The sequence below is a fragment of the Schistocerca americana genome, chromosome X (assembly GCF_021461395.2).
Source record: "Schistocerca americana isolate TAMUIC-IGC-003095 chromosome X, iqSchAmer2.1, whole genome shotgun sequence".
NCBI classification, from domain to species: Eukaryota; Metazoa; Arthropoda; class Insecta; order Orthoptera; family Acrididae; genus Schistocerca; species Schistocerca americana.
The window spans coordinates 824248929-824264934 of NC_060130.1; the positions used below are offsets into that span (position 1 = coordinate 824248929).

A 16006-nucleotide genomic window follows, 5' to 3' on the forward strand; every position below is an offset into this window, starting at 1 on the left:
TGTGCTGCATTCATTGTGAACAAGAATATGGGAAACAGTGGAGTGGCCAGAAGACTAGTCAAAGTCTCCCTTCATCCCACTACACAAGACAGAGTCAATGAGGAACTGCTCTAGCTACAGAACTATTGCTCTCATATTCCATGAAGCAAAATGTTGTTCTACATCTTTAAGCAGCATTTGAAGCTGTATATTCAGCTTCACATACCAACAGAGCAAACTTTTTTTTCAACATATGACAAATAACCAAGAAATCATGAGCATTGTGTGTTCCTGTTTCATATGCTTTCTTGACTAAAGGAAACCCTTGACTGTGTTGTCTGGAGACAGTTGTGGCAGGTTCTTGCAGAGTTCGGTGTTCCACTACACTTGAGAGTATTGGTCATAAGTGTATACAACAATCGCTTCACAGCTGTAAGGACAAGTGCTGACATGTCTGATTTCATTAGTGTATCAAAGGGCCTCAGACAGGTTTGTGTCCTATCATGCCAACATCAGTGCACAGCATGCTTTTAGATGCACTTGATAGTTGGGCTACAGGCATCTCATTTGGTGGTAGAACTATTAACCTCCATTTTGCTGATGACACCATATTTTTAGCAATCAACAAAGATGAACATACTGAGCTACTAACAAAAGTAAAGGACATTAGAGTATCATGTGAATTAGACATTAACATCAGCAAGTCCAAACTCATAACTGATCGAGGGGCACAGGTTCAACCCACAGGTCAATTGAAGGAACTGGAAGTTATGAATTCTTTCATCAATCTTGAGTCAACCATAGGTGACAGGGGAAGCTGTGAAAAGAAGATGGATCACACTAGGGTGAATGGCTATGAAGTAGCTCACCAAAATCTGACAGAACAAAGTGATAATGAACAGCACAAATGTCTGGCCTGTTGAAATGCTCATGTTTTCCATCTTATGTGTATGGTTATGAAATATGAACCTTAAGGCCAGAGACAAGCAGTGTATCAATGCATTTGAGCTTTGGTATGAATGTAAATGCCATGTGGCTAGGGCCTCCTGTCAGGTAGACCATTCGTCTGGTGCAAGTCTTTCGAGTTGACACCACTTTGGCGACTTGCGTGTCAATGGGGATGAAATGATGATGACAAGGACAACACAACACCCAGTCCCTGAGTGGAGAAAATCTCTGACCCAGCCGGGAATCGAACTGAGGCTGTTAGGCATGACATTTCGTCGCACTGACCACTCATCTACCAGGAGTGGACTGAGCTTTGGTGTTGGCAGAGGATGCTGCAAGTAAAATTAAAAAGGGAAGTAGGAGTAATCCACTGAATTACAGACCCATATCACTAACTAAAAAAATGGCTCTGAGCACTGTGGGACTTAACAGCAGAGGTCATCAGTCCCCTAGAACTTAGAACTACTTAAACCTAACTAACCTAAGGACATCTCACACATCTGTGCCTGAGGTAGGATTCAAACCTGCGACCATAACGAGTGCGCGGTTCCAGACTGAAGCGCCTAGAACCGCTCGGCCACTCCGGCCGGCTATCACTAACATCTATTTGCAGATGGGTTTTAGAACATATACTGTATTTGAACATTATGAAGTATCTTGAACAAAGCAATTTATTGACACAGTCAACACGGAGTCAGAAAATATCATTCACGTGAAACACAACTATCTCTTTACACTCACGAAGTAATGAGTGTGGGTGTGGGATCCACATTAGGTGGGACTGACAGATGACACCAAGAAGTACAAAGAAGGGCAGTTCATTTTGTATTATTGTTAAATAGGAGAGATAGTGCCACAGACATGATATGTGAATTGGGGTTGCAACATTACCAGATGCCAAGTTTGTTTTGTTTGCTGATGATACAAACATTGCAATAAATAGCAAATCAAGTGTAGTCTTAGAAAGATCAGCCAATAAAATATTTGTAGACATTAATCACTGGTTCCTAGCCAATTCTTTGTCACTAAACTTTGAAAAAACACACTACATGCAGTTCAGAACTTGTAAGGGGTGTCCCAAGAGTATATGTCTAACATATGATGACAAGAAGATAGAAGAAGTGGACGGTGTTAAATTCTTGGGATTACAGCTTGATAATAAATTCAACTGGGAGGAGCACACCACAGGACTGCTGAAGCGTCTTAACAAATCTCTGTTTGCAATGCGAATTTTGTCAGACATAGGGGATATAAAAATGAAAAAGCTGGCATACTATGCTTACTTTCATTCCATAATGTCATATGGGATTATTTTCTGGGGTAATTCATCAAGCCAAGCTAAAGTTTTCCGGGCACAAAAACGTGCAGTAAGAATTATATGTGGTGTGAACTCAAGAACATCCTGCAGAAGCCTGTTTAGGGAACTAGGGATACTAACTACAGCTTCCCAATATATTTATTCCTTAATGAAATTTGTCATTAAAAATATATCACTTTTTCAAACCAACAGCTCAATTCATGGAATCAATACTAGAAATAAGAATAATCTTCACAAGGATTTAAAGTCACTTAGTCTTGTACAAAAAGGTGTGCATTATTCAGGAACACACATTTTCAATAACTTGCCAGCAGCCATAAAAAGCTTAACAACCAATGAAATTCAGTTTAAGAGAAGCCTAAAGGATTTATTGGTGGCCAACTCCTTCTACTCCATTGATGAATTTCTGAGGAAAACCAACTGATTTGTATATAAGTACAACATAACTTCTGCACAATTTCAGTGCAGTAATGTGTTCACTGAAAATTTGTGTGTGTGTGTGTGTGGTGTGTGTGTGTGTGTGTGTGTGTGTGTAAGTATAATCTAACTTCTGCACCATTTCAGTGCAGTAATGTGTTCATTGTAAATAAGTATTACAGTAGTTGTATTACATGTTTCTTACCTTATAAATAAATATAAAACTTTTTTATTTTAAATTCAGTGCAATAGTATTTGTAAAATGACTCTTAGTGTTCATTAAAAAATGACGATCATTCCACTTGGGACCTGTGGAATGGTACATTAGCTTATTTGTTTTAGTTTAAATATTTGTCATGTATTGTTGTTTTTCTGACATGTTCCACATCCTGGAGGACCTCCTCACTACGGATCAATTGGAATGAAAGTAAATCTAATCTAATCTAATCATTACGATAAAGGCGTTTATCATTGCGACGGGAACTTGTCATTAAATTTCAGTCACCAGTTTTCTCCTCCAATGGCGAAAACATTCTGTTGGCACCCACCTACATAGGGAGAAATGATCATCATGATAAAATAAGAGAAATCGGGGCTCGCACAGAAAAATTTAAGTGCATGTTTTTCCTGCGCGCAATTCAAGACTGGAACAGTAGAGAGACAGCTTTAAGGTGGTTCATTGAACCCTCTGCCAGGCACTTTATTGTGAATAGCAGAGTAATCACATAGATGTATATGTGACATAGATGAACTGAAAGAACAACAAATGTGTCCATTATTGGACAACTCATCATCTCCAAGTGCATTTCTTCTCATGTCAACCAAAAAATTCTCCAGTTCTTCAGTCATATTGTGAGAAAAGATAGAGAAAATCTAGACAAAATAATTGAGGAAGGGAAGATTGAGGACAAGAGACTGAGGGAAAGAGCAGTGAGCTGGGGGTGATCAAATCAAGATCTTCTCCAGTGTACCTCTTCAATAGCCTCTAAGAGAAGACGGTAACCATTCAGGATGGACACAGTTGGTTCATGGGGTCACGATGTTCAGCAATGAGTACAATGACTTGTGGTGGTGACTTGCATGAATGAATGACATGCAGCAGATAAGTCAGAACTTACCAACACTGAAAATATAAATGTTGGCAAGAAAAAGACTTGATCTCTTTCTGTTACTACGGATGGACAGCAGTCACATACAAAATTGCAGGAACAGTATTTACCAAAACACAGAGACACAAAAATAATCAGAAATGTGTACACTTTCAGTAAACGTGATGAGCATGTGAAGGTCTTGAGTCAAAAACAGGAGCTACCAAAATTTAATTCCATCAATTTACAGGTAAAACAGCTGTGATTTATGTTGAGATGAAAAAGATTTCAGAATATTTGCATAGTATAATTATTGAAGACTGCAGACCCCTATACATTATACAAGTACTATTGGGAAGCTTCTTTTAATTTATCCTATGAGCAGCATTATTTTATGTAGAAGATGCAAAGTGAAGAAGAGATTACAGATAGGCAGATGTTAATGGAAAAATGGGTAACTGCTCGAAGAGAGGTCGAAAAAGTACTTCCTGTACTGAGATTAGTAGAGTGCTATCACATGACATTCCCCAGAAATCTCCCCCCCCCCCCCCCCCCCCCCCCCGTCCCCCTCACGCGCACACACACACACACACACACACACACACACACACACACACACAAGTGTGTGTTAAAGCTATTAGTCGCACAAAAGTAATGTCCAGACACTAGTTGACAATACGAGGGGATGAATATAGAGTATCAAAATAAAAGCTAAACAATCCATTTATTTTTTTTCAGAAGGGAAACAGTCAGTACTGTCCCCTTTCACTTGCTATACCACTGCAAAGATATGTGCCATAGGTGTTGGTACTAGTGTTGTTGAAAGCCAGCTGAAATCATTAAAATGCAACAAAGCTCCAGGACCTGTCAGAATCCCCGTATGGCCTTTTCCAGAAACAGTGGATGAAACAGTACTAGTATTAACCACAATACAGATTCCTTGACCAGTTCACAGGTCAGACTCATCTATAAGAATGATTGCGGAACTGACCTGAAAGACTACAGTAGTCTATATCACTGACTTCTTTACTCAAACAGGAATCTGTAACATGAATTCCAACATAATGATCTACCTGCAACAAAACTACTGTCTCCATAATGACTGACACAGGTTCCAGATACTTACATCACTCCAAACCCAAAATTTTGCTTTTAACAAGGGATAGATGTGACCAGGTTGGGTAGGTTTTTTCTGAACTTGAAAGGTGTTTTTGGTAAGTACCGTATCAATGGTTGCTAAACAATACATTCAGACTGCATGTTTAAGTAGTTTGAACTAGACCTGAGTTAGCATCAACAGGACACTGCTTGCTGTACTGGATGGAGGGTAATCAATATACACTCCTGGAAATGGAAAAAAGAACACATTGACACCGGTGTGTCAGACCCACCATACTTGCTCCGGACACTGTGAGAGGGCTGTACAAGCAATGATCACACGCACGGCACAGCGGACACACCAGGAACCGCGGTGTTGGCCGTCGAATGGCGCTAGCTGCGCAGCATTTGTGCACCGCCGCCGTCAGTGTCAGCCAGTTTGCCGTGGCATACGGAGCTCCATCGCAGTCTTTAACACTGGTAGCATGCCGCGACAGCGTTGACGTGAACCGTATGTGCAGTTGACGGACTTTGAGCGAGGGCGTATAGTGGGCATGCGGGAGGCCGGGTGGACGTACCGCCGAATTGCTCAACACGTGGGGCGTGAGGTCTCCACAGTACATCGATGTTGTCGCCAGTGGTCGGCGGAAGGTGCACGTGCCCGTCGACCTGGGACCGGACCGCAGCGACGCACGGATGCACGCCAAGACCGTAGGATCCTACGCAGTGCCGTAGGGGACCGCACCGCCACTTCCCAGCAAATTAGGGACACTGTTGCTCCTGGGGTATCGGCGAGGGCCATTCGCAACCGTCTCCATGAAGCTGGGCTACAGTCCCGCACACCGTTAGGCCGTCTTCCGCTCACGCCCCAACATCGTGCAGCCCGCCTCCAGTGGTGTCGCGACAGGCGTGAATGGAGGGATGAATGGAGACGTGTCGTCTTCAGCGATGAGAGTCGCTTCTGCCTTGGTGCCAATGATGGTCATATGCGTGTTTGGCGCCGTGCAGGTGAGCGCCACAATCAGGACTGCATACGACCGAGGCACACAGGGCCAACACCCGGCATCAGGGTGTGGGGAGCGATCTCCTACACTGGCCGTACACCACTGGTGATCGTCGAGGGGACACTGAATAGTGCACGGTACATCCAAACCGTCATCGAACCCATCGTTCTACCATTCCTAGACCGGCAAGGGAACTTGCTGTTCCAACAGGACAATGCACGTCTGCATGTATCCCGTGCCAACCAACGTGCTCTAGAAGGTGTACGTCAACTACCCTGGCCAGCAAGATCTCTGGATCTGTCCCCCATTGAGCATGTTTGGGACTGGATGAAGCGTCGTCTCACGCGGTCTGCACGTCCAGCACGAACGCTGGTCCAACTGAGGCGCCAGGTGGAAATGGCATGGCAAGCCGTTCCACAGGACTACATCCAGCATCTCTACGATCGTCTCCATGGGAGAATAGCAGCCTGCATTGCTGCGAAAGGTGGATATACACTGTACTAGTGCCGACATTGTGCATGCTCTGTTGCCTGTGTCTATGTGCCTGTGGTTCTGTCAGTGTGATCATGTGATGTATCTGACCCCAGGAATGTGTCAATAAAGTTTCCCCTTCCTGGGACAATGAATTCACGGTGTTCTTATTTCAATTTCCAGGAGTTTAGACAGAAGTAACTTTTGATGTGTCTGGTTTTGCCAGAACATGGTTAAATTTTAATGGTTTGGAAGATGATAATTAGTGGTATTAATCTTACCATCCAAAAAAAGTCCATACATAAAGAAGCGTAAAAAAAAATAATTAAGATTTCAACCTGACACAAACATTAACAAGTAGAAAAAAGAAGAGTAGTTCCACATCATGTTAAAGATGGGGCTATTAAGAGAAAAGCTCAGGTTTAAAATTGACAAGGAAAGGGCAGAAAATCAGTTATGTCTGCTGTTAAGGAACCATCTTGTTATTTGTCTGGAGAGTGTTAAGGAAATGATGGCAAACCTAAATTTGGATGGTTGGATGGAAGTCTGAGCATTGCTGTATTAGTGTGAGAGTTTATTGTTTTTAGCACTGTGCCACTTAGCTTGGTGATTGGCAACTGATTATAAATATAGAGAAATATAAAGCCTATAAAAGAAATACTGTACAAAGAGGTCTCAGAAGGCCCAGTGGTACCAATTGACTGCCATGTCATCCTAAGCCAGTGGGCTTCACTGGGTGCGAGTATCGAGACGCGTGTGGTCAGCACACCGCTCATTGTCAGATTTCATGATGGAACCCCTACTTATCAGTCAAGTAGCTCCTCAATTGGCCCCAGAAGGGCTGAGTGCACCCCGCTTGCTAACACTGCTTGGCAGACTTGAACAGTCAATTATCCAAGTGCTAGCCAAGCCCAACAGTGTTTAACTTCAGTGATCTGATGGAAACTGGTGTTACCACTGTGGCAAGGACATTGGAAAAATAAAGCCGATACACATGACAAAATGGAGAGAGTTTCAGACAGTGTCCACAAGAATGGTGATCTGTGATTGGCATTATGTTGTTTGAACATGTAGGAGTAACAATGGTTGGGGGTATGAAATGGTACAATCACTCTGATTCAGTTATGGGGGGGGGGGGGGGGGGGCGGCAATCTTCATGTGAGTGAATAGCATTATCGAAAACTATAGTTCATAGAAGGAATTGTCACACCTGATATGGGGCTATCTTCTTTTGTGGCATTGTCCTAAACCATACGAGTGATTTTCAAGCAAACAGTAGATATGAAGCAAATGGAATGAAAAGGGGTGTAGATTATCACAGATTTGACTGACTTGGAGAGAGTCCTTACACCCTTTGATTTTTTTTCCTTCAAACCAATCTTAGATTGCAAAATCTGATCTCTAGGGAGGACTCCACCAATATTTTCCAGGTCCTATGCATCAATGCTGAAATTTGTGCTATATATTGCAGGGACATTGTGCATCAATGCTGAAGTTAGTGCTATATATTGCAGGGACATACAAACAGTGATTCTTCCTGTACTCAATTCATGAGCTGAACAAGAAGTAACCTAAAAATATGAATCATTAACAAGTCCCTTCTCCTACTTACCTTACAAGGATTTATTGAGTATAAAAACAGACTGGCATCCAGCTAGTACTGTAGTGTCTGAGTCAGTGCAGCTGACTGCCATGCAGAGGATGTGGGTTCAATTCCTGGAACTGCCAAAGATTTTTCCTTGGAAGGCAGACTGGAACAGAATGGATTCAACCTCATGATGCCAGCTGAGGAGCTACATAATTCAGAAGTAGCAGCTCCAGGTTATGACTGATAATGGATACGAGAGCGGTGTGCTGATCCTCTGCTGCTCCATAGCGCATCCAATGATGCCATTAGCAGAGTATGACATGGTGATAAGTTGGTAATGAAGGGCATTAAAGTTAACTGACACCAGTAATTAGTTTATTAATAAAAAGTGTGTCAAAATGTATTTGTAGTATATGTGGGATTTATCAGATTGATTAAAGTGACCTCTGTACCAGTCCCTTTGGCATTCATGGCTGACAGGAACCACACAAATAGTTATTTACTGCAGAAGTACAGAAATCAGTGGACTTGGCTACTGAATAGTCTACAAACAGGCCTATAAACAAGACTAACCATAAACAGCAAAAGACTGTATCCGTGAATTTCCACTTAACACAAACCTTTTTGGGCTGCTTGTCAGAGTTAATAAGCAGCCCATTGAAACTAACACAGAATTCAAATTCCTGGGTATATAGCTACATAGTATCTGAAATGGGATAAATACAATGATTAGGTAAATGCTAAAAATAGGTACTTAATGCTATGGCTTGAGTGTGCTGCTAGTGTGCATGAGTTATAAAACAGTCAAAAGTCCATACAACACACATATACAGGCTAATAAGGATATGATGTGATATGCTGGGTTAGTTTTCCAGCTGCCTTAGCACTTTCAGAATCCAGAGGAGAGCCATAAATATCAGTAATGGAAGTGAAATTAGATTCTTGCGCATCCATTTTGAGAAGGCAGAAGATCCTAATACTGCCTTGCCTATGTATTCTTGAGACTGTAATATTCTTAAAAACGCACAGTGTGTCAACCAAATTTAGACTAATGAAAAATGGTGAAATTCAGGAACAATGCACTCATAAACTCAAATCAGCATAGATGTTAAATGCTTATACACAACTTTGTGAAAAAGGAGATTCCACATGGGTCTTCAGCTGTCCAGTAAGCTCCCAAAAAGTATAAAGTCTAGTGAAGACAATACACAGTTTTGGAAAACCGTGAAGTCTTATTTGCCGTGTAATTGTTTTTGTCCACTGAAAGAATACACAGAACAGTAAATATGCCATAGCACATGATTTAATCAGTGGAGCAAAGCTTGTAAAAAACCTGTTTTAGAGTATTGTAATCTACTCAATGTAAATACTAATATATTTTGGATATAATAGAGGGAAACATTCCACGTGGGAAAAATATATCTAAAAACAAAGATGATGTGACTTACCAAACGAAAGCGCTGGCAGGTCGATAGACACACAAACAAACACAAACATACACACAAAAGTCAAGCTTTCGCAACCAACGGTTGCTTCATCAGGAAAGAGGGAAGGAGAGGGAAAGACGAAAGGATGTGGGTTTTAAGGGAGAGGGTAAGGAGTCATTCCAGTCCCGGGAGCGGAAAGACCTACCCTAGGGGGAGAAAAGGACAGGTATACCTTTCCTTTTTCCCCCCTAGGGTAGGTCTTTCCGCTCCCAGGATTGGAATGACTCCTTACCCTCTCCCTTAAAACTCACATCCTTTTGTCTTTCCCTCTCCTTCCCTCTTTCTTGATGAAGCAACCGTTGGTTGCGAAAGCTTGAATTTTGTGTGTATGTTTGTGTTTGTTTGTGTGTGTATCGACCTGCCAGCGCTTTTGTTTGGTAAGTCATATCCTCTTTGTTTTTAGATAGACACTGTAGCAGACATGTGCAACAAAAGATGTGAACCAAATAAATAAATAAAAAGTAAATAAATGTCCTTGCCAAGAGTCATGCTCTAAAATAAATGAGATTAAGTTGGATCCTAGCAAGTGAGTTGTAATACTTTATTGATAATACGTATTTCACATATTTGATAAGCAGCAGTTGCTTATTTTTACCATGGATATTTGCATGAACAACATTCTGATGTCATCTTATATGAATTTATCCTCTCCTCCCTCCCCCCTCCCCCCTCCCTCCTCCCTCCTCCCTCCTCCCACCCCCAATCACAAGTGCCAAATTGGACCAGGAAAGAAGTAGTTTATATTGAATTCATGATAAGAATTCCTCACAACTTTACATCTTAACTAAACTTGATTTAATTTATTTTGTAATTACTTTTTGTTCTACTGGAGTCCTACAGGTGTTTTGTTGTTCTCACTGGAAAATTTTGTTCGTAATGTGTGTTATGACCAATCGTGCCATTAGAGGATTCTTCACTGTGGGAAACATCAAATTCATAAATAAAGTAGCGAATAACATTGTTGAATTTTATTTCAATGCATTTATTTAATACAATATATTTTACACACAAGTACAGTAACAAATATTTGGTATGACTTGGTAAACATTAATGCTAATTATCAAAGAAAGAAAAACTAAATGATTATCACAGTAACTGACTTAAGTTAAATATGTTCATAAGAACTTAAATATTACTAAAAATACAGTTCATCAGTTGCATGTAAGATACGCAATATTTAAATATGACATGCATATTTTTGAGATCAGTCAGCATGAACAAAAGCCAGAAGTTTGTTCTAACAAATGGTAAAATCTAAATGAATAATTTCTATAAAATTTGCTTTTGGAACTGATTTCATAACTTTCTTGTGCTGTGTGAGATGCATTATAAGTAATGGGAGCTGTTACGCTTTACCGTGATATATAAGCACACAGAGTTAGTGCAACAGCATTAAGTATCTCCATTTTCCTATTACTCTAATCATACTCTGCGCCAATTGTAATACTCATCTCATTTGAAACAATCAGTGTCTTGTGGTACCATCGATTGGTGTCGAGGATAACTGAAACAGAAGAAAAAAGTAGAATTATGGGCACTGACAGTACTTTCATATAGAAAAGTATGGATACGCTTCTGTCCGTTATATGAAGAGTAATGTTTCTGAATTTTTTTCATGTGAAAACTCTTAAAGCTTTTTAAACAAAACAAACATTATTCACATTCTGCATGTTTATACTTAATGTCTGTACATTTTCAGCCCTCTGCTGCTAGAGAGCTCCACACTGTAGTGTATAACATGGTGGTGTGTAACTTAATGTGTGCATGAGAAACAGCATGCTGTAATCAAGTTTTGAATTTGAAGATTTTGTCCACACATGGAGCACACACTCCTTCAGCATGACACTTGCAGACCACATACAAGTGCTGTGACATGTGCAACAATCTGATCTTCTGCCATACAGCACTGATTTGGTCCCATCCAATTTTCGTCTGTTCCCAAAATTTAAACACCATCTTCAAGGATTTCACTTTGACTCGAATGACCTCAATGTTTATGGGATGTTGAACTGTAGTCTTCCTTTCTGCTTCACTCTGACAGTGATGAGGCAGTGCAAGCAGAGGCAAGACTGAGTCTCCATCAACAAACTCAAAAGTTTTACAGAGTTGTTGGGACAAATGTGTTTGTCGTCAGGGTGACTATGTTGAGAAATAAACATGTAGACATGCAGAATAAAGATATAGAATGTTAATAATGTTTGTTTTATTTAAAAAGCTTTTAAGACTTTTCACATAAGAAATTCAGAGGCATTACTTTTCAGCATCCCTTCGTACATCACTTCGGTTCATTTTCCTGTGATTAAAGGGTGCCTATAGCAATATGTGTTAGTATGCCATTGTGTTGTGTCCTAACTTAAGGGAAAGTGAAAATGTGAAGAGCATTGTCACACAATATGAAGTCAACTGGGGAAAAAAAACAAAGTGTTAGTAATATCTACATACGTATGCATAAAGAACCATTACATACCAACAGTGATGAGACTGGAAAAAGAGAGAAAAAATTGCATGCAGGTTAGTATTCTTTCATTATTTCTGATATACTGGCACTGTTCATAATCAAAATAACTCTGAAAGAAATGGGAAAATCCCACATGTTTTAGTTTTGTGAACCTTATGTTCATAGAGATATTGGTTAAAATTTGATTATTAGTGTGTTGATGATGTACCCTAATGATCCTCAAATAATTTATTACTGCAGAAAAAAATCTTAGAAGACCAGCTGAAATACCATAGTTATGAAGGGATTTTCCAGGAAGTTGTCATAGATGCTGTTATAAATAGATGTTTACAGTGACTATTTATGATTAAGAAACAAACATAATTTTGAAATAATACAGCACTAAATATAAAAACTGCAAAAGTAATACAAGTTCACACGCTGATAATGACAGTCACTTATGATGTTAAACACTAGAAAAATAATTAGAACAACCACCATCCAATGATGTCGGTAGTCCTCACACCAAGAAACACACATGAAACATTTTTTGAGGAAGGAAAAAAGTGTGTGTGTGTGTGTGTGTGTGTGTGTGTGTGTGTGTGTGTGTGTTTGACAAGTCCATATGCCTACGCTAAAATTACTCGTACGTATATAAATTGTGTATAATTCCTGAATTAGTTATATGAATTAAAGAGTTAACACAAAACACATCTTTCACCCTGTAATACATCACATACATTTTTAATTAACTGTTTGTGGGCAAACCAGTTACAGCACTGACATGCTTTGCTGTGGTCAGCAAAAGAACTTTTATTTGCATCCATATTTACATTCACGTTCTTAATATGCTGTAGGAGAGAAAGCGAAGGCACTCCTATTGTTTAGATTAGTGGTGCAACTCACTTTATGGTATTTCAGTATTTGGCTTTTGGATGTGACCAATGTAAGTCAATGATACTAATTGTTCATGACTAAAGGAATGAATTGATTCATTTCTTAGAGTGCTGCCATGTATGTAGTTGGGCAATGTACATAAAATTTAACATAATGTTGAAACATTCGTATACTGCTGTGATTTTGCCCTTCTAGACTTCTAGACTTTTGCCCTTCTAGACACTTTGCTGTTATTTATGTACACTTTTCTCTAAAACTTCAGATATATTACAGGAAATAGTCATCAGCATATAGTTATCAGCCATGTGGTCTTTCTCGCCCTTTTCCAACACAGGAAAGACTTTATATGAATTCAGTAACTGGGTGCAGGTGCTTGTTTATAAGGATGAGTTGTGTAAATGTGTTATTGGTGGTGTTACATTTGGCGCACACTATTTCGAAATTATAAGTTAACGAGATGGTGCAGTGGCCAATACGATGCACTTGCATGTACAAGAAATGGGATTCAGATCCCTCTCAAACATCCTAAACTGAGTTTCCTGTGGTTTCCTTACATCACTTGCAGTCAATAACAGGATAATTTCTTTTAAAAGGCCACAGCTGATTTCTTCTCCAATCTGTATCCAATTTGAAACTGCAGCTTATCTCTAATGTTTTTGTAGTGAACTAGACATTAACCCATGCCCTTACTTTAATAGAACTAGCACAGGAATGCTATGCATCCTTGCTGAGTGCTATTCTTTCACTTCTCTTAATACCTTTTTAAGCCTCTTCTCTGGTGATAGATTTTGAAATTATAAGTTAGCATAAGTTCTGTAATGCCAGCAAATAAGTTAATTACTAGGTTTGGCAGCATCATAGAAGTATTTACACTTCTGGCCATTAAAATTGCTACACCACAAAGATGATATTCTACAGACACAAAATTTAACCGACAGGAAGAAGATGCTGTGATATGCAAATGATTAGCTTGTCAGAGCATTCACACAGCGTTGCCTGGTGAAACATTGTTGTGATGCCTCGTGTAGAGAGGAGAAATGCGTACCATCATGTTTCCGACTTTGATAAAGGTCAGATTGTAGCCTATCGTGATTGCGGTTTATCGTATCACAACATTGCTGCTTACGTTGGTTGAGATCCAATGACTGTTAGCAGAATATGGAATCGGTGGGTTCAGGAGTGACGGAAAGCTGTGCTGGATCCCGACGGCCTTGTATCACTAGCAGTCAAGATGACAGGCATCTTATCCGCATGTCTGTAATGGATCGTGCAGCCACGTCTCGATCCCTGAGTCAACAAATGGGGACATTTGCAAGACAACAACGATAGGCACGAACAGTTCGATGATGTTTGCAGCAGCATGGACTTTCAGCTCGGAGATGGTGTACTCATCGACGAACCTGGGTGCACAAATGGCAAAATGTCATTTTTTCGGATGAATCCAGGTTCTGTTTACAGCATCATGACGGTCGGAACCGTGTTTGGTGACATCGCGGTGAACGCACATTGGAAGCATGTATTCGTCATCGCCATACTGGTGTATCACCTGGCGTGATGGTATGGGGTGCCATTGGTTACACGTCTCAGTCACTCCTTGTTCGCATTGACGGCACTTTGAACAGTGGACGCTACATTTCAGATGTGCTACGACCCGTGGCTCTACCCTTCATTCGATCCCTGTGAAACCCTACATTTCAGCAGGATACTGCACGACCGCATGTTGCAGGTCCTGTACAGGCCTTTCTGGATACACAAAATGTTCGACTGCTGCCCTGTCCAGCACATTCTCCAGATCTCTCACCAATTGAAAATGTGTGGTCAATGGTGGCCGAGCAACTGGCTCGTCATAATATGCCAGTCACTACTCCTGATGAACTGTGGTATTGTGTTGAAGCTGCATGGGCAGCTGTACCTGTACACGCCATCCAAGCTCTGTTTGACTCAATGCCCAGGCATATCAAGGCCGTTATTATGGCCAGGATCTATGCACCCGAATTGTGTGAAAATGTAATCACATGTCAGTTCTAGTACAATATATTTGTCCAATGAATACCCATTTATCATCTGCATTTATTCTTGATGTAGCAATTTTAATGGGCAGTAGTGTACTTTGGGTTAATGTAACAGTAGTATATATCTTATTACTACTATAAATCCGTTTTCTTTTCTGCATCCACAAGACTTTGTTTGCTGTCATGTAAACATTGTTAGGCATTCTTTTATTCAGAACATGAGATGAGGAGATAATAAGAAATACAATAGTGTACATCTGGTGTAAGAAAAAATGAAATAACGCTTATGTTAGGTAGATATTGCATCCCATTGGTAAAAATGCCAGGTTGTACTATTGCAAAGAAGAGAGAAATCACACAATATCTCTTTATTCTGTCCGTGTTTGTATGTGCTCTATTGTTGTCATTTGTTAATAGGACTCTCATTGCTTCCTATTATGCAGGTAAGAGTCCTTCAATGTAAAGGGTGTACCACTTATGGCAAAATAAGGTTATGATTAGGAAATGAACAGAGATGTAACTGCTCCCACAGTGTAAGAAGTATTGTTAAAAACTGAGAAGAATCACTAAGACTTAAAACAGCTAACTTTTATTTCTAAAATTAATTAGTATATTATGAAGCAGTATCCATCAAGTAAAAAAATTCTCTGCACTAGCCATGTAGAGAAAATTGGGAATTGCCTATGCAATCTCATCTGTTAGTTACATGTCGGGAAAGCTCTTCACATAAGTTTGAAGATTGTATTACTATGAGAGCAGTTGCAAAAAATGTTCAAATGTGTGTGAGTGCCTAAGGGACCAAACTGCTGAGGTCACTGGGCTGTAGACTTACACACTACTTAAAGTAACTTATGGTAAGAGCAACACACACACCCATGCCTGAGGGAGGACTCGAACCTCCTGCGGGAGGGGCTGTGCAATCCGTGACATGGCGCCTCAAACCACGTGGCCACTCTGCATGGCAATTGAGAGTCTAGTAACAGGGTTAGTTGCCAGAAGCGTCCAGTTCAACTAAAACTCGACATGCCACTCGCCAAAGTGGCGTCAATTCAAAAGACTTTCACCAGATGAATGGTCCACCCGACGGGAGGCCCTAGCCACATGACATATCTATCAACTAAAACAGCATCAATCCTATACTAGTGATTTCCAGTGTTTACACCAGGCCTTTATGAATGAGGGCAAGAAATGAGATTTATTGAAAAGGAAGGCAATGCATAGTAAGTCTGGTTGCAGTTGAAACAGCTTCTTGCGAGGAATAA

The 16006-nt window shown here is 40.3% G+C and overlaps 1 protein-coding gene across 1 annotated transcript in view; it reads right to left on the bottom strand.

Moving 5' to 3' along the window:
- Positions 1 to 10438: 10438 nt before the first annotated feature.
- Positions 10439 to 16006, bottom strand: part of LOC124555047 (bifunctional arginine demethylase and lysyl-hydroxylase JMJD6) — a 551390-nt gene continuing 545822 nt past the window's right edge. Inside the window, exon 6 of the mRNA XM_047128818.1 lies at positions 10439 to 10902. Coding sequence (XP_046984774.1) covers positions 10817 to 10902 — 86 coding nt within the window. The 3' untranslated portion in view covers positions 10439 to 10816. The remainder of the gene's footprint in view (positions 10903 to 16006) is intronic.